Raw genomic sequence first — 18146 nt, forward strand, 5'->3', positions numbered from 1 at the left:
CCAAATAAGAAATAATTATATAGGACCCAAGCAACTGAGGAAATAAAATTTTGGTTGTTTAGGAATAGTGCTGGTATTATTCATTAATAATCATTTTTTTCCTGATATGATGAAGTTCCTTCTCATTCTTCTGAACTGTTTTTTTTTTTTTACCTTTAACTTAGTAATCTACACTTTTGCAAATGTCTTGAAACATTTTTAAACAGTAATCTTGTTCTCATGATCTTTCAGAAATCAGGATCAATGCTTTCCCTAAGTCTCTTTTTTTATTAAATTTTTAAAATTTTCATTGGTTCTAATTAGTTGTACATGACAGTAGAATGCATTTATACATTTTGATAGATCATATATAAATAGAGAATAATCTCTTATTTTTCTGATTATACATATTGCAGGATCACATGCAGTCATACATGAACATGAGGTAATAATGTCTGTTTCACTCTACTAGCATTCCTTCCCCTATACTCTTCCCCTCCTTTCACTCCCCTCTACATAAAATAAAGTAACTCTATTCTTCCCTACCTGACCCCTTATTGTGAATTAGCTTCCTCATGTTAGAAAAAACATTTGGGTTTTGGTTTTTTGGGTTTGGCTTATTTCACTTAGCCAATATTCCTTAACTCCATACATTGACTTAAGTCTCTTTTATGTTTAATGGCAATGTGCTTATTTACATAGGTTAAATAAGAATTTCTTTTAATTTTTACCAGTAAATAATTGCATACATAGAGAGCACAGGCAAGGTCATACGTGCTGTGTCTTATTTGAGAGTATGTCTCATTTAGTCAGGTAGGAAGACCAACATTAAGAAACAGAAGTTGGGGGCTGGGGAGATAGCTCAGTTGGTAGAGTGCTTGCCTTGCAAGCATAAGGCCCTGGGTTCAATCCCCAGCACCACAAAAAAAAAAAAAAGAAACACAAGTTGCTGTGTGGGGGTGCATGCCTGTAATCCCAGTGACTCAGGAGGCTGAGACAGAAGGATCATGAGTTCAAGGATGCCTCAGCAACAGTGAGGCACTAAGCAACTCAGTGAGACCCTGACTCACTGAGTTGACTTTATCTCTTAATAAAATACAAAATTGGTCTAGGGATGTGGCTCAGTGGTTGAGTGCCCCTGAGTTCAATCCCCAGGACCCCCCGACCACCACCAAAAAAAAAGAAAAGAAACAAAGATTGTTCTTCATTTGAGAAACTAAAAGCCTCTCCCTGAAAATGGGCCTGTTATATTATTATGGCAAGGGATGAGAGCTTAGCAGATTTGAAGGTCCTTGCCTCATCTTACAGATACTACAAGTAAAAAGCAGAGATGACCTTTGTGGTTTATTCCCTAGCCTCAAAATACAAGAACAAATTAAAGCAATAAATAATATGCCTGGAATAGTTGAGGGTACTGAATCTTCCTAAAATGACTTTTGAGAAATTTCCAAATAGAAGTTAATTTTCTGAATTATGTAGTTACTTACCACCACATGGCTTTAGATTTTCTCACCAGATTACAAGGAGGCTTATGCCTATTAACTTTTATTACAGCAACCATACAAAAGAGTCAGGCCCCAATGCAATGAGACCAGCTTTTTGGAAATCAAGAATAATCTTTGTAAATAAGTTGTGGTCACAGAGCTTTACAATTTATATTGTCTTTCCGCATCCTGAGTTCAACCTCCCAAAGAGCCTTTAAACACCATCTTCCTGAAGTTACCTCGAACAAATTTAGACTTTAAGTCTTCATCTATTTGCTATGGAAAAGACAACTTGTAAAGAAGAAAATGGATGATCCCTCTCACCCTGTTTATTCTCCTCCATCACAAATAGTTGCTGGCTTTAGAAGACATGAGTGTACACACACAGACACATTTGCTCACACACAGGCACACAGGGTATTTCCCATGGAAGAGCCAGGCACAGCTGAGAAAGTCCAACTCCACAGAAGGCAAATTCAAACTTCTACCTTGGGTCTCATTAAGGAGGGCTCAGAAAGGGGCTGAGGCCCATGGGACAACATAACTTTCTCCATCATGAAAACATCCAAAGAAGTCCAACCTTTCTTGCCCCTCTCAGCCATGGAGGGGAAACAGCAGCCCCTGGGGAGGTATTCTCTTTCATCTGTCCCCTGGCTCTGTGCACACTCCAAGCAGAATATATTAATAATTAAATGCTTGAGGGGAGAATACTCTCCACTGTTGTGACATCTCTGTGGTCTCTGTTTTGATATTTGGCCTTGAGAAGTTCAAAGAATCTGAGACATTAGAGTAGACTCCAGGGCAGGCCCTGGTCTTAGATGATGAAAAACCTGCCTTGCCCACAGCGTGGGCAATTTGACCTCCAAAAGGAATCCAGTGCATATCATGGTCTAACAAAATTATTTTCAAAGACTCTCAATTCATCCTTTTCTCCTTAATGGTAGTTGAAGACAATTCAGTTTAGGGTGGCTGAATAGGCTGCAGAATCTACTTACCAAGGCAGGCCATTTCTCCAGCTTGGGCCACAAGAGCTTTGTTGAATGACAGGTTCCCAGTGGTGGGGACAAAGTTTGACCACACCAGCATGCCCTGATGGCCCATACCCCCTTCAGGGAGTTCCCTAAGATTGCCACTCACCATTCTTTTCTGCCTTGTGTTTTGGTGGCTCGGGCTCTGGGAGACATGGACAAGGTCCATCACAGAGGCTGGTAAGGCTTTTGCCGGTGGAACAAGCATGGAACTCCAACTTGCACTACAGGAGAGAGACAGAAGAGGCAGTGAAAATGCAATCGCCAGAAACACCTGCTCAGCTCCCAGGAAAAAGCCAGCGCCCTTTGCTTCAGGAGAGTAAGACAGAATGAAGTCATCTCAGTTAAAGATCTGAATTACAGAATACTAAGTAAGAAAGTGACTTTCATGTTTTTTTCCAAATGCACAGGATAACTTCTAAAATACCATGGAAGCACTGGAAGGTTTATAATGAATGACAAACTCAACTGTCACTATTTATAAAATATGATTATTAATATGAAATGTTACACCTGCAGAGTTCCATATGGTCCAGGAAGCCCTCCCACCTCAGCACTGAAGGCTTCTTCCCCACACTTCCTCCACATATGGGAGGCTCTGCGTGTAGAACATATATCTCACAGCTTGCTCACCCCTCTTGCTGGGGAGGAGTGATAGTCTCATCTGTAAGTTTGGATGGTACATTTGAGGCTTGGTCCCTTCCCCTTGGGGCCAAAAGGAATATTTTTGCTTCCATTGCCTAAAACCTGAGTTTTGATCTTTCCCTGGCTGGAGGTACCTGTGGTTATCTAACCAACCAGTTACTCCGCTGAGTCACCTACCTAATTCTAGGATTCAATATTGGAAGCCCAAAAACTGTATTATCCTGCCACACCCCCATCAGCAACAGTCATATTTTAGATACTTTCTTCCTCACTCTTTACTTTTAAGTCTCAACAGATGCAGGAAAGAGGAATGGTATTTAGAGTTGCAACAGACTGAACCAGGTACCAGAATTTTTAATATTCCCACGTTATGGAAGAAGAAACTGAGACTAAGAGAGGTTAAATAACATTACCCCCATTCAAAGTCATGTCTGCCTGCAAGGCTAAGACCTCAAGGGTCTCATGACCCTTCCCATCATGTACATACTTCAGAGCACAGATATTTAATACTATCCTCAAAGTGGCTAATATGCATCTTTACTATTGGTCTAGATCCGAGCTGTCAGAGAACTTGCTCTCTTTTCGCCTGTAAAAATTTCAGGATCAAAGCCTAGTGTAATCAGTTCTCTGCAAATTCCCACTGCCTAGGACCATGTGAACACCTAGTGAAAGTTCAAAGGAAGAAGAGATAGGTGAAATTTACTGAGCACCCACTGTGCATGCAGCTCTTATCAGGTGCCATGGGGGAGCTTTTAAAAGAAAGAAAAGAGGAGATATGGTCCTTGCCCTTGGAAAACACAAATGCATACCTCTGGGGGTGGGGGCGGGGAAGAGGCCACTAGCATTTGCAAGGTAACACACATGAGTGCAGATGAATAGTGGCTCATTGTGAGAGGACTGGCTATTCAGTCAGCATACTGATTACAAACCCAGGAAAGAGTGCTTTAAACCTGGATCTAATGTACTGGAGTCATTCTGCGTAACTCCAGCTGTCACCCATCCAGTCACTGGTTACACTTTCAGGGAGAGAGTGACAGAGCAAGCCTATAGAGTGCTGGTTTCCTCTTGATGCAAAACTTTTGTACATGCTTGTGAAGTACTTAGAATGTGCCCCATGTGGTAACAGGACTTATGAGGACTATATGAAAAGAAGCCATGGCTCAGTCCTCAAATATAAACAGGCTTAATGATAAAGCAAAAAGGAGCATGTCCTTCTAAAGCCACGTGGACATGACCATGAGGTGAGACAGGAAGTCTGTAGGGACAGAGCACAGAAGAGGTGCTACAAACAGAGAGGTTTATAGAGAGAGAGCACAGGTATGGGATACAAACACCTCAAATGGATACTTATCATACTCTTACTCTAATTGCAGGCTTATATTTATGATAGATGGTAATACTTTTCCCAGAGAGTCTCGGCTCTTCCTGCAAGAATCTACACTTCCACTCATAGCTCTTTGTCTTATAGTATAGAACCTCCCTGTGGGAGGCTTGATTTCTGCCCCTGAGGGGTACCAGTTCTGGCCATGTGACTTGCTCTGCTGGGTGGATCATCAACAGAAGTGATGAAGCCAGGTTTGAACAGATACTTCAAGAACCTCTGTCTAGTTCCATCACCTCACTTGCTATTTTCCAGAAAGATGAATGCCAGAAAAAGAGACCCAGAAGGCAGAGGACATGGAACGGAGCTAAAGTTAACCCACAGCAATCATGCAACATGGACAGGGAAATAACCAGCTGTCTTAAGCCACTGACATTTTGGGATCATTTGTTACTGCAGCAGAACTGAGCAAAAACTAAGAGTGGCTGACTTCCTACTACACGATGGAAAACACTGCATCAGGTATCATGGTCTTATCCATGGAATGATATGCTACACAGCTAGCTCTGGCACATAATAGGTGTCCAATAAATAGCCTTTTAAATGATAAAGGCAGAAGGAAGGGTGGCAGTATTCATTCTGCTACTCTAAATTCCATTTTGCCCACAAGGAGTCTCCCAACCTGCCTCAACAAGGAATGCAGGTGCTATGGCTCTGTCTTTGCCCTGTTCATCCTGCCCCATCCTTCTCCCACCTCCACTCCAAATCCTCTCTCTGAGTTTCACAGTCAGCACTCTTCCTCTCAGCCTTCATGTTTGCCTCAGCCTAGTGCTGGAGTCAGAGCCCTACTCTACTTGCCCCCAGATGTCCAGACACCTGTTCCCCAGGTGACCCTACCTTGACCAAGAGCCATGTGGCTCTAACTTCTCTAATGGCCTCCTTGGCTGGGCTGTGACATCCTCTCTCTGGCCCAGCCCCTGACAGCAATCAGTGGAGACAGCTAGCCCCCTCCCTGACTGCAGACAGGTGCCACAAGAGAAAACAATACTTATCTGCACCAGCAAAATCCAAGTTTCAAGGGCACAGATCTGCTTTCTATCTTCTGGGACAATATGTGGCATTTAAATGAAGCTCAAAAGGCTCTAATGCCATCTTTGTTATAAAGCTCAAAACAGGCTTAGAAATTCAGACATGGTTGGTACAAACTCCTCTCAAAGGGGAATGACAAATACCACAAGGCAGGGGCACTCCCCCTGCACCCCCAGATAGTAGGGTGGGGCAGACAGGAGCCCACAGAAAGCAGCACAAAAATGGGCATGTTTGGTGCTGGGGCTTTTGCTTTGTTACTAGGCTTGACAACTACTATAAATAATATACATATTTTATGCCCCAAATACTTCAAAATAAAATCTAAACAAAGTATACAGGGTTCTCTGGAGATGGCAACCAAGTTGGAACCACATCTCCTCCAGGGAGAACTCATCAGGACAAGTAAGTGACAGTGCATGTGTGGGGCGCCTTCTGGGAACAGCGGAGAGTGCAAAGCTCTAAACCTGAGTCCTGAATCATCACTGGGGAAAGGCCCTCGCATCTCAGGTCCCATCCTCTTAGTCACCCTCCCAGTCACTTACCATTCTCCTATCTCTCCCAGGCTCCTGCTCCTGCTAAAGCAGAACAGATACAGAAGCCAAGAAGTACTCCCCATTCCAGCTTTACCCAAAGGGCTTCCTGTTAAGTGGGATGTACAATGAATGGGACCTTTACAGTAAGTAGAGGCATCCAGCTCCCTCTCCCAAGCTGCAGGTCACAGATCCCCCAGTGGAGAGAATGCACAGACCTGGCTGGACATTGCAAACATGTGCCCCAGTCTCCACACACATGGAAACCCAAATCCGGGGATGTTCCACTGTGAGTACAGCTCTGCCAAGACAACAGGAACCAAGAGGAAAAGAGGCAGCCATGGTACCTTTCCAATGCAACAATCTTGTTTCTCGCTAGACACAGGTGCACGATACCAGAGAGGCCTGGCTCCCACCAATCAAGACAGATACAGCCTTGAATGTATATGATTTTTATCTGTCAATTGTCCAGCTCTCAATCTAGCTGGAACAAGAACAAATAAAGGCCTAACTAATCTTCCCCTGGAAAGAGATGGCTGCAGTGGAAAATAAGAGAATAGAAAGATTCTCCAAGGGAGACAGGAGGGAGAGATTAGTACTCCCACCTCACACACCACAGGGACATCACTGGTTCCCTCCTGAGTTTAAGACCAAATGACAGGGATTCAGCACCTTCTCTCTCACAATGTGCTCAAAACAGGAGTTGAAAACTGGTAAAATAAGGGATGGTGATTGCTCTGCAGTCAGAACTTGCTCAGACAGCCTTTGTGTGCTCCTTCCACATCTGCCCTGTGGGTAGGGAGGCTCCAGGCACAGTCAGAACACCACAGAGCTCCCGGCACTGTGAGCCCGCCTCTCACACATTCACAGCCTGGAGTTTGAAAACCAAAAACCAGACTAAAAACCACAACCTTCTTGAGGGTAGTAAGAATATATCCAGGAAGAGGTACACATCAAGGAAGATGGATTGCTATCAGCGACCACTGTTGCCTGCCAGGGAGGACCCTTCCGCCAGCCCTGGCTAACACCAGCAGTGGAACTAAGTGGGGAGGAAAGGTTCCTGCTCTGCATTGAGGCCCCTGCTCACCCACCGGAAGGCGCAGTTTAATACCAGTCCCTTTGCAAAAGACACCTGCAAGTTCTAACTACTAGTAACTCAGAACGGAACCTCATCTGATAATAAGGTCTTTACAGTGGTAACCAATACAAAATGAGCTCGTTTTAGGGCAAGCCCTAGTACAATAATAGTGGTGTCCTTACAAGCTGGGGAAATGATACAGAGACAAATCCCCAAGTTAGACAGGTGCTAGCAATGAGCAGTGAAATGCATGGCAAAGTCACAGGCTTAAGTTACTCTTAAAGTTTTCTTTTAAGTTACTGCCAAGGCAGGTGAATAAATAATGTGTAGCAGATAACCTGTAGGAAAATATCAGTTCACAAACCTTGAGGATAAACAAACAAAAGTAAAAGAGATAATGGTCAGGGTGGGGAATACCTCAAGAAAGGATTACTAGGACTAACTCTTAATAGGACCTACAAAGGCCAAATTGGGAGTTATGGCCCCAACTGTTTCCTACTATCTCAGAAGTGGGTATTCTTCAGTGGCTCAGGTGCAGTAAGGTAACCTCTGACCAACAACTGACTCCAAGACCCACATTAACATGGAATTGACTTGTAGATGAAACCCCCTAAGTAGTATGGCCACTATGACTATTCAGGAGAGGACCAACTCAGGTCAAGAACTCCACCACCCCATGTGAAGGAGTCGAACACCTAACTGGTAAAGAGGCAGAAGGTGGTCCCCAGTTCTCCTGGCAAACATCAAACAGTAATAAATTTGGACACAGTGTTGACTTTTTGTCATTCTCTGCTCAGAGATGACCTGCTCTCTCCCTTGAGAGCGCTCTCTGCTTGAGCCTTACTTCGCTTTGACTTTATTATCACCTCACTTCCATTCTACTGTCACTTGCAATAAAGTTTTCTTGCATGGCTTTTGGTGTCTGACTTTAAATTTTCTTTTGTTTGAACACAAGAACCAAGGATTGGAGTCTCGGGTCCCCACTCTCCTGTGGCACCTGGAGAGGGAAGATGCTGTAAGGAGACAGGGAGGTGGCCATCTATCAACCAAGGGACTCCTGAGGCCACCAGGAGCAAAGAGAGAGGCAGCAAACAGTTTCTCTCCCTCACCACCCTCAGAAGGAACCAGACATGATTCAGTTCTCTGATTTCAGACTTCCGGCCTCCAGGACTGAGAGGCAATAAATCTCTATTGTTTACGCCACCCGGTTTGTGGTACTTTGTTGTTGCAGCCCTGGCAAACCAATATACTTTCCATTCAGATTTTTAAAGAGATAGTCTCAAAGGAATGGAAATGCTTTGTCTTAGGTTTAAAAACCATAGATCTTTCTGCAAGATGGTTCAAGTGTACTGGCAAGAAAAAACAAAAACCCTGGAATAGCACTCTCAGGATAGGAGGTGGTTGGATTTAGAGAACTTGGCTGAGTTGTATCGGCTGTCACTCATGCCCAGAAAAGAGAAAATACAAAACATCCAAGTATTTATGTTGATTTTACCACAAGGCCGTTAAATAAATAAGTAGTGCTTCTCTTTACAGGAGGAGAGTGAGAAAGTGAGAAATGAGTTAAGGGCTTTGAAACATGCACTGGAACCCTCACACTAATACAGACAACCCCCCAAGGCTTCAGACCTTTGACCTATGAGAACACAGAAAGAAAGAGAAAGGAGAGAGCCAAAGACAGCACGTACAGGCAGAGATATTCAGAGTGTTGACCTACTTAAAAATAAAGGTGCTAGCAGATTTCTCCACCAATCTCTGCTTCTGTTTTGCGTAACACACCAATACGTTGGAATGAGTGAATGTTTTCCTGCAAATGGCCCGTAAATCTTTCTCTTCAGTGATTTGTAAAGCAAAACTAATAACTTCTCTCTGGTTCGCTGCTCACACAGGTCTCGACTGAGTACATTTCTCCACCACACCACACTCTTCACTTTGCTTTGCCTGTTTGGGTATTATTTTTAACATTTTATTTAAATTGCTTTCTCCACTATATTTCATCAACCTATCATCTATTTTTAAACCAGATTGTTGACAGTTCACAGTTGACAATTTTGTTCACAGTTGATGAATTCTGATTTGTTTTTATTCGACCAAAATCATGTCACAGTACAGGGGGGAAGTAATTCCCAGGCTTTGTTGGCTTTAATATTTGGGTGTGAAATGAGAGGCTGCCGACTGCAGGACTCAGATGTTCCCTTCTATTCTCTTCTCTCCTCTTTAGCCACAGGGGTTTCCTTGCTATCCCTCAAGTGTAGTCAGAACCTTCCACCTCAGGGCCTTTGCATGAACCAACCCCTTTCTCTATAGAGCTGCACAGCACACTTTATTCTATTCTCTGCTTAGATACTGTCTTGCCAGATTTCCTCTTCACCCCATGTAAAACACCAGCTGCCTCACCACTCTTCTCTGTTTCTCTTTTTCTTTCCATAGCCCTCATTAGCACCTGCTATATTAACTTCATTAGAACAGGACTTTGTCCTACTGGCTCAGAGCATGGACAGGGTTGGGCCTAGCAGGTGCTCTGTGACTATCTGTTGAATGCACATGCACACACAGACACACATGAGTACGTATTTGGTAAGGCTTTGAAAGATACCCAAATCCTCTCCCTTGTTTCTCTGCATGGTTCCTTCCAGATGACCTCTAAGCCACTCAAGCCCTGGACAAAGACAGGTGGCTGTTCTTCCATCAGTCAGGGACCATGGCAGCTGAACTCATGGTTGACCTGCTTGTGATCCAGGGCTGAGTCTTGTAGGCATGAGCCCTCTCGGTCTCTCATTCACACACTTATGAGTTAAGAGTTCCAAAAGAGGTCAGAACTTTAACCTTCAAAACCAAGCTGATAAGACTGAAATCAAGGAAAAAAGCCCTTTTTATAAAAGATGCCAGCCAAATAAATTTAGAAGGAAGACTGCAATTAGAAAATCACCTTTCCCAATGCCTTATGTAATAACTGAGCCAGGAAAAGGTCATTTAATGTTTGCCAAAAAAAAAAAAAAGTAGGGGGGCAAGAAATTCACAGATTCCAAGCACTGCCCCACAGAATACTTGATGATTACAAAGAGGAAACATCCACAGTTCCAATAAAACATATGGCAGTCACCCCTTAAGAAAGGGACCTAGGGATCAATTTCATGCCTCCGTAGGGCCACCTGGTATGAGGCTCCTGATGCAACACAAAAGTACACACTGGCACCTATGAAAAGCTGGTGCCAAAAAAAAAAAAAAAAAAAAAAAAAAAAAAAAAAAAAAAAAAAAAACCCCAAAACCAATACAATAACAAATGTGGGGTGGGTAGATCATTGTTTTGGATTTAAAGAATAGAAAAAAAAAAAAAATGCAATGAATGAAACTTGATTAGTTCTTGAATAAACAGTAAGAACATAAAATCATAACAGGTGTTTTGGGGAAATTATAGTGATTTTAATTTGAACTGCGTATTAGGCAATTTTATGGAATTATTTTTCTCATAGGGTAATAATACCAATGTAGTTACACAGACGAATACCCCTTTGTGTTTCTTAGGGATGAGGCCTCACAATGTCTGTAAATTTCTTCTAAATAATTCAAGGAAAAGTGTGTATGTGTCTACAGAAGGCAGGTGGAGCAGGGTAGCAAATGGGGTAAAATGTTACCAACTGTCACATCCTGGTGATGAGCTTCCATTGCTCACTGCATTATTATTTAGGATCTGCATATGTTAAATGATTATTAAATTGAAAGCAGGAGGAAAAAAATTAATTTGCATCGCCCAGTTGTGCTAGGGAAACATTTCCCAGAAACCACTCTTGCCTGCTCTCCAGGACTTCCCTCTTAGCCATTGTAAACCCTTTTCCTCCCCCAGCTCTCCACCAGGGGGCAGGCTACTTGAAGGAGGTGACTGCTGTATCCAGGACCTGGTCTAAAATTGCAAAAGAGCAGCTCTTCAATAAAGAATTGTTAAAGGGGCAAATGACTGAGGTTTTCCTGAAGCAAAAATCCTCTTAATTGATGTCAGTAAGCAACGCTGCAATTAGAAGACCAAACATAGATGTATAGAATTGCAGCAGTTTGGATCTTCAAGGATATCCTTTCCTGTAATATAGGGAGAAATGGAGACTGGGAAAAGATAAACATCTTGTCTGTGGTTATTCTTTTAAGTAATTTCCCCACCTTCCTCTTCCCTTGTGTATCTTGTTAATTTAGCATACCACTTTTCAGAAAGTGAGGAAGCAAATTCAAGTTCAGTTCACATACAAGTTGTCATACGTTTGCTTTTAGAGGCAAGACAAATAAGTTTTCCCTGGATTTTATAACAAAACCAGTGCAGAGTCTTGCACATGAAATGCCAAAGGAAGATGCAAGAATCCATGTGAGATAGTCTGAGAAAAAAATGTCGTCTCCCCAAGGACAGGAATTCGTGTGACAGGTTACAACTCCAAGCACCCCTACAGCCTCCAGGCTGGGGACTCCTCTGTGCCATGGGAGTTGGTGAGGAGAGCTGCTCTCCCTGCCCAAAAGCTCTCTGCACTCCCCTGCAGCTGGCTCTGGCCCTAGGCCCTGTTTAGGCTCCCCACATCAGACCACTGGGGATTCCTTGGCTGGTACTCACTATTACTCACTGCCAGGTCCTTCCCTGCTGCCTGCTCTGCCTGGGACCATCTGAGGACCAGATAATGCATTATAATTATACATTTCTGTAGGATGTTTCCTCCCTCTGAAATTGAGGGGGACAGCACAGATTAAGAAGAACTTGGAGTTCCCAAGCTGCCTCTTATCAGTACCTAGAACAGTACCTGGACATAGTAGGTGCTCCATAAAAATATGTCAAGTAAAGGGATGAACAAAAACCCACAGCCTGTGTGCGGAGGTGACTGGCAGACCCACACATCTGCCCAACCCCAATGCTTTGACTACAAGTAGCAGCTCAGATCTTGACAGGAACCCATGGAGGAGGCAAATCTACAAATGACCAAGATCAAGTTTCTTCCCAGCCCTATAGGACAAGGATTCAAGCAGAAGTGAAACTGCTTTCCACAAAAGTGAAGAAATATGATATTTCAGGGACTCTGAGTCAGACCTGCTTCAGCCTCCTCTACTTCCTTGCCTGCTCCAGTTTCCCTCCTCTTGGTAGGAATTGAGGCCTCCTGCCTAGGTCTGAGCCTCAGGGCCAGTCTCTCTCCCCGCTCTTCTCTCTTCCATAGTGCTCAGTACACTGAGCTTCTCTGTTTGCTTATCTGCCTCTTGAGGGAAGCAGGCATCTTGGTCTACAGCCTAGCACACAGCCTGCACTTAGTACACGTTTGTTTATTCATGGGATGTACCTTATGTAGCCCCACATGAGAGCAGATGTCAGCATGTTCATTTTATAGATTAAGACTCTGAAATCTAGAGAATGCAAATGACTGCCTTACAGCCAGGAAATAGCAGATTTCATTTTAATCCAATCCTTCAACTTCTCCCTAGACCAATGGTGCCTATGATGACTCACAGTCTTCTACAAAAGCAAGGGCTTTGGCAAAGCCTTTCCAGGCACCTCAGGAAAGCTGAATGACAAGGCAGAGGACAGAGAAGCATGGGGAAATGAAAGGATGTCAGAGCAGGAGAAAGGGAGAAGGGTCAGGAGCCCCCTGCTGGACGCCGCTGTGGTGCAGCACTGCAGGGAGGAAATGGAGCCCACAGGCCACTTCTCCCATGAGGCCAAATGAAAACCTGCTTGTCAGCTCTAGCTTGTCACTCATGATAATGTCATTAGTCAAAGATACTCAAATGGTTTAGCAAAGGTAGCTTACAGAAGTGAAGCTATTAGCCCACAGGCCTGGATCAGAGGATGCAAGCATACTCCCTTGGTGTCGTAGAAGCTCATGGCACCCCAACTTCACCTCTCCATACTTCCATGGGAGATCTCTCGGCAAAGCATTTCCAGGAGTCTGTAGTTCACAGAGCCCAGCTTGGGCTCAAGGGAGAATGGGTGTGCAGGTTCAGGCCTCTGAACTTGATTCTACCCTGATAGCAGGTTCTTGAGAGCTCTGGCCCTGGGGCTGGACATGAGCCTGTGCCTCAAAATTGGACATGAAGGGCCTACTGAAATTAATTAGCCATCTTCCCAGAAACCCTACAGGATCAGGGACTATAAATTCTAGCTTATAGGTGAAAGAAGAAAAGGTAAGAAACGAAGGACCATACCTAAGAATAAAAGGAGAGAAGAAGAAAATAAGTCAGAGGAGGCATGGCAGAAGGAAAGGAGAGACAAAAAGTGGAAGAGAAACAAGGAAGAAGGCTGAGAAGATGCTCCAAGTGTGGGAAATGTACAGAACACCCAGGAGGGACTCTGGGAGGTATAGGAGGTGGTGTGGGACCTGGGACCCAGGACACATTTCTCACACTCAGCCTGGATGTGTGGGCTTAGGCGGCTCTAGGAGGAAGGAAGAAAATGTTCTGAAGTACTAGCACCTGCTTAAAATAATCTCTCCACTGCTATAAATGCCCCCAAGATGCCTGTCTCTCTGGTGGTCCTGGTTTCCTGTGAAGGGTCCCTGTCCACACTAAGGCTTCTCTCCCATCTGGTGGTTCCCCCACCTTCTGGTAAGTGTCTGCCACAGACAGGATTCACAGGAGATGGAGGGCAAGCTGAGGTGGCACCTACTTTCTATTATGATCTCACCTCTTGGGCTGTGATGCCAAGAGAGGGACTTTCTACCCAGGGTGCATCTGCAACTTTAACTGCAATCCTAGAAAGGAAGCTGGCACCCCAGATCCACTGATTACTAGCAGTGAGAATCAGAGCAATTTGCACAATGTTTCCAAGTCTCCATTTCCTTACCACTAAATAAAGATAATCCCGCCTCCTGCAGCTGTCAGGAGGACCGAATGGATAACTAAGGGATCCCCTGGTAGCATTCCTGGCACTGGGCTGGCAATAAATCTTCCTCCCTTCCTCCACCTCCCTCCAGCCCCATCTTCATTCTTCCCTTCCTCCAATGGTGTCATAACTGGTCTTTGTAAAATGCAAATTTATTTGTGATACCCACCCACCAGCAGCTTACAACCACTGCTTGCTTCCTGTCATCTCATATACAAAGTAAAGCTTTTTAGCCCAAGAGAAAAGGGTCCTGGTGATTAACACCCCACATATCCCTCCACCTACTTCTCTGGTGTCTCCCTCGAACAATGCCCACTCAGCTCTAGATTTGAGGCTTCCATACCCCCAGGTTGATGACACATGCTCCATCCAGTTCTTCTCTGCTATGTCCCTCAAGGTTCCCTGTAGGTGGCTGGCTTTGTCTGCAGCCCCAGGGAGCCTACTGAAGGCTTCCCCAGGTACTGCCAATTCCTGTGCCCACTTCTCACAGGGTCTCATGCCCTGTATCTTGATAACAGCGTTCTTGCGCCTCTCTCTCCCTCTCTCGCTCTCTCTCCCTGCCCCCCCTCTTACAAGCACTACAAATCTACATTTAATTCACTTATTTAGACCCAGCACAAAGCAAAGAAGCTAAAATAGAGCAGATACTAAATACATGTTGAATAAATAAATAGATGCACAGGCAGATGGACAGATGAACATCAATCCCACCTATCTCAACTACTTGATCAACAATTCCACAGAGCTCTGTTATTGACCTCTCAAGTTCAAATTAAGTCATGTCTTGCCATCCAACTGCAGGCTTGGGTATCCCTTGGCTCTGTGAACTGCATTCCAGTCCTCATGGTCCAGCAGGAGCAAAGCTTGCATGCTCCCTCCTGCCCCCTATCTGATGACTCTCCTGCTTCCAAGGAAGTAGGACTACAGATCCCGAACCCTTAACATATCCCTTATTAGTCCTGATTAAAACCTAAGTCCTCCTTTTGGAGGCCAGTTTTGCTTCTCCAGCAACATTACTCTACTCATCAAAATGTCCAGTCCTTCACCTGTGTGCTCTTGCCCCAGTCCCTGCTCCACTCCTATGTTCTGCTTACCTGGTGCAGTTATTGGCCAGAGGTCCTAAAGGGGTTCCAACAGACTAGATTTGGTCATCCCCACCCGTCCCAAAATAAGCAAACAATGTAAAAAGGAAAATTAATTTAATATTGCTTAGGCACTAACTAATCATGGGGAATACAACTAACCTACCTCCTACACCCTATAGAAGCAGTTATAATTTATAGAAACAAAAACCAGAAAATATCCATATGTAGCAGAGTCAGCAAACATGTAACAATCCAGTTTTTTAACCCTTGTTGGTGCCTGCACAGTCTTTGGGACCAGTTTCTCAGTGTGAGGAAACTAAGATGAAAAAATAGAACCTTATAATCAGGATATGAGAAGAAATATCAATTTGAGGCTTTTAATTTCAAAGGGACTGTGTTATACCCTTTCTCTTTTCCTATCCTAAACCCTATGGCTCAGGTGTGTGACCTCTGGATGCTTCGCCACCACTGGCTTCCTGCAGACCCTCTTGGTTGCAGCCATATTTCCAACCCACCCCACTCAACCATCCACTATCCCATGCCTGCTTCTCTTATTTCCTACTAGAATTTAACTGCCAGACATAAGAACTTTTGTAATATATCTGTGTATCCTTCATTGTACAAATATGAACACCAAGTATTTCTGTATCCTTCACAGTGCTGGTTGCAATGATTTATAAAGTCTTAATGTTATTTGCAAGATTTACTGGAACTAATCATGAATATGGTATTGTGCTAAAAGCTTTACCTGTACTTTCTCCTTTAACTTTCACCCCAGATGCAATATGATAAGAACTGTAACACCCATTTAATGCATGAAGAAACTGAGGCTCAGAAATGCTGTTTGCTTAGTGAAAGCCAGCTCTATAGTGAGGAGTCAGAATGCAAACCCTGGCTATCTGTCTCTAGAATCTGTCCGCTGAAGAGGTTAAATGTGTGGTCTCACGTCAGTGATCCTCACAGCCAATGGTACTAGAAGGAACTACTATCACCTAACAAAGTCACTCCACATAGCAGTGGTAAATTTCCTGTGAAATATACCAGGGTAGCATGCACTTAGGACTACATCACTGTGCATCTGGAAAGACAAGAGAAATGGCATCTCTCCCATGTGTCTCCACAGATCCCTGCCACAATCCTATGGGAACATAGGCTTTTTAAGGGTAGGGATCTTGCTCTTTTCATCTCCAGATCATTTCATGCATCTAGAACAGTGCCCAGCCCATAGTGGGTACCCTTTACTTATTAGTGAAATGAAAGAAAAAGAAAGAAAGAAAGAAAGAAAGAAAGAAAGAAAGAAAGAAAGAAAGAAAGAAAGAAAGAAAGAAAGAAAGAAAGAAAGAAAGAAAGAAAGAATGAGAATACAGCCCCCACCCTCAAAATCCTGTCAGGTGTATCACCAAAGAAAGAACGAATTTGTTGGAGAACTGAGGGAAGAAAATCACATTGTAAGGGGCGATGGCAGAGAGGGAACTTAAAAGCCACCAAAAAGCAGGGGTGGGATGACCAGGTCAGTGATGAAAAGGAAGGTCAGCATGAACAGAAGTCTGCATCAGATCAGTAACTGTGACAAGGCAGACCAGTAATGTCTCTTTTGTGCCTTCAAACTAATTTTCTCCTGGCTCTGAACAGAGAGAAGACAGGCTTCCCAGGCACTTTATCACTGGGGCTCAGAAAGTGGATAATAGAGCCTGTGCTCATTCTGATGCCCTTAGCAAGAGGTCCTGAGGCACCTGTGGGTAAGCCTTTGGAGGGGAGGTTCCATTTCCGGGTGGACCCTCCTCATGTCCTCTGCATTTCTTTCTCATCAGTAACACACCACAGAGGGAAGGCTCCTGATTCTTGATTTCTGAAGCAGCTGCCTCTGTTGGAGTTTCTGCAAAAAAAATACCCTCCCTTCACTTACCTACAGATTTCACAGATAAGGGAGAAAAATGCAGATGGAGAAAGAGGAACAGCAGATTTCTTAAATGATAGACTCTATATTCCATCCATTCCCAGTTGCATTCTGAAGAATGAGAAAACTGATGTCTGCTAAGCATATCCACAAACTCCTGTCCAAACTAATAGTTCCCAAGGTCAAAAACAAAAAACAAAACGAAACAAAAAAACATTTAAACCTCACCTTGGGCTGACAGGAGATAACAATCACCAGCTATTTAGCCTCACTTTACATCCATTCTTCAGCCCAGTTTCTTCCTCTCTTCCCCTTTACTTGATCAAGAAAATAAACTCCAAATGTCTTTTTAGATAAAGCCTGTATACGTTCGTAAGAGCCAACAGAAATAAAATCATAGATAAAGGTGACCAAAAACACCAAAGGAGACTTTTGACCAAATGCAACAAGATTAAGGTGATACTTTTTAAAAAATGAAACAGTAACTTAAACTTTGAATTATTGCCTGATTTCACTGCTTAGAGATGAAAGACCCTGTAATGCTGAACGAAAAAGCCATATAACTCAAAGAGGATTTTCTTTGCTTGACATCACCTCTGTGGAAAATACATTTAAGTAATAAAATGCCCTTGTAAGAGTCCATTCTCTGTTGATGGAGCTGAGGTGTGAAACTGGTGAGGGCTAGACAAAGACTGTCATTTTTTTTCTTTCTTTTGATTACAGTTTTCCTCCAACGGCTCTGATCTCATTTCTCCCAGAACCTGATGAAAGATGAGCCAGCTAGACCAGGTGTCCCAGGAGTTGGCCCTGGCGACCATTCTGCCCTGTAAGGCAAGTTGTGAACTGATGGTTCCCACCCACTGTGACTTGTTGCATGACCAGAAATGTCTAAGTCCCATCATTCATGTGGAGACCACTCTCCATTTTTTACAGTATTGTCTTCTGAGGCCAGATTTATAGGCCCAGTGATCCTGAGATGGTTATGACCTGACACAGACAAACTGAAAAGGCTGGGTGTGGGGTAGAAATCTGACACTGAAATGTAGGTACCTGGAAATTTCTTCGAGTGTACAGAGAGAAGCAGAACTGAAGCCAGGAGGTCAGCCCAGAGGCCAGGAGAATAGAGGCTATTTACTAAAAGCTCAGTCTTGGGATGGGATGCCAAAGCC

The 18146-nt window shown here is 43.8% G+C and overlaps 1 protein-coding gene across 2 annotated transcripts in view; it reads right to left on the reverse strand.

Annotated features, from left to right (window-relative positions):
- The window catches only part of SPOCK1 (SPARC (osteonectin), cwcv and kazal like domains proteoglycan 1), a 518936-nt gene that overhangs the window by 80887 nt on the left and 419903 nt on the right, over positions 1–18146 (reverse strand). For both annotated transcript variants that reach the window (XM_079143902.1, XM_079143903.1), the window contains exon 6: positions 2601–2715. In XM_079143902.1, coding sequence (XP_079000028.1) covers positions 2601–2715 — 115 coding nt within the window. The remainder of the gene's footprint in view (positions 1–2600; positions 2716–18146) is intronic.

Source organism: Sciurus vulgaris (assembly GCF_902686455.1).
Source record: "Sciurus vulgaris genome assembly, chromosome: 6".
Classification (NCBI taxonomy): Eukaryota; Metazoa; Chordata; class Mammalia; order Rodentia; family Sciuridae; genus Sciurus; species Sciurus vulgaris.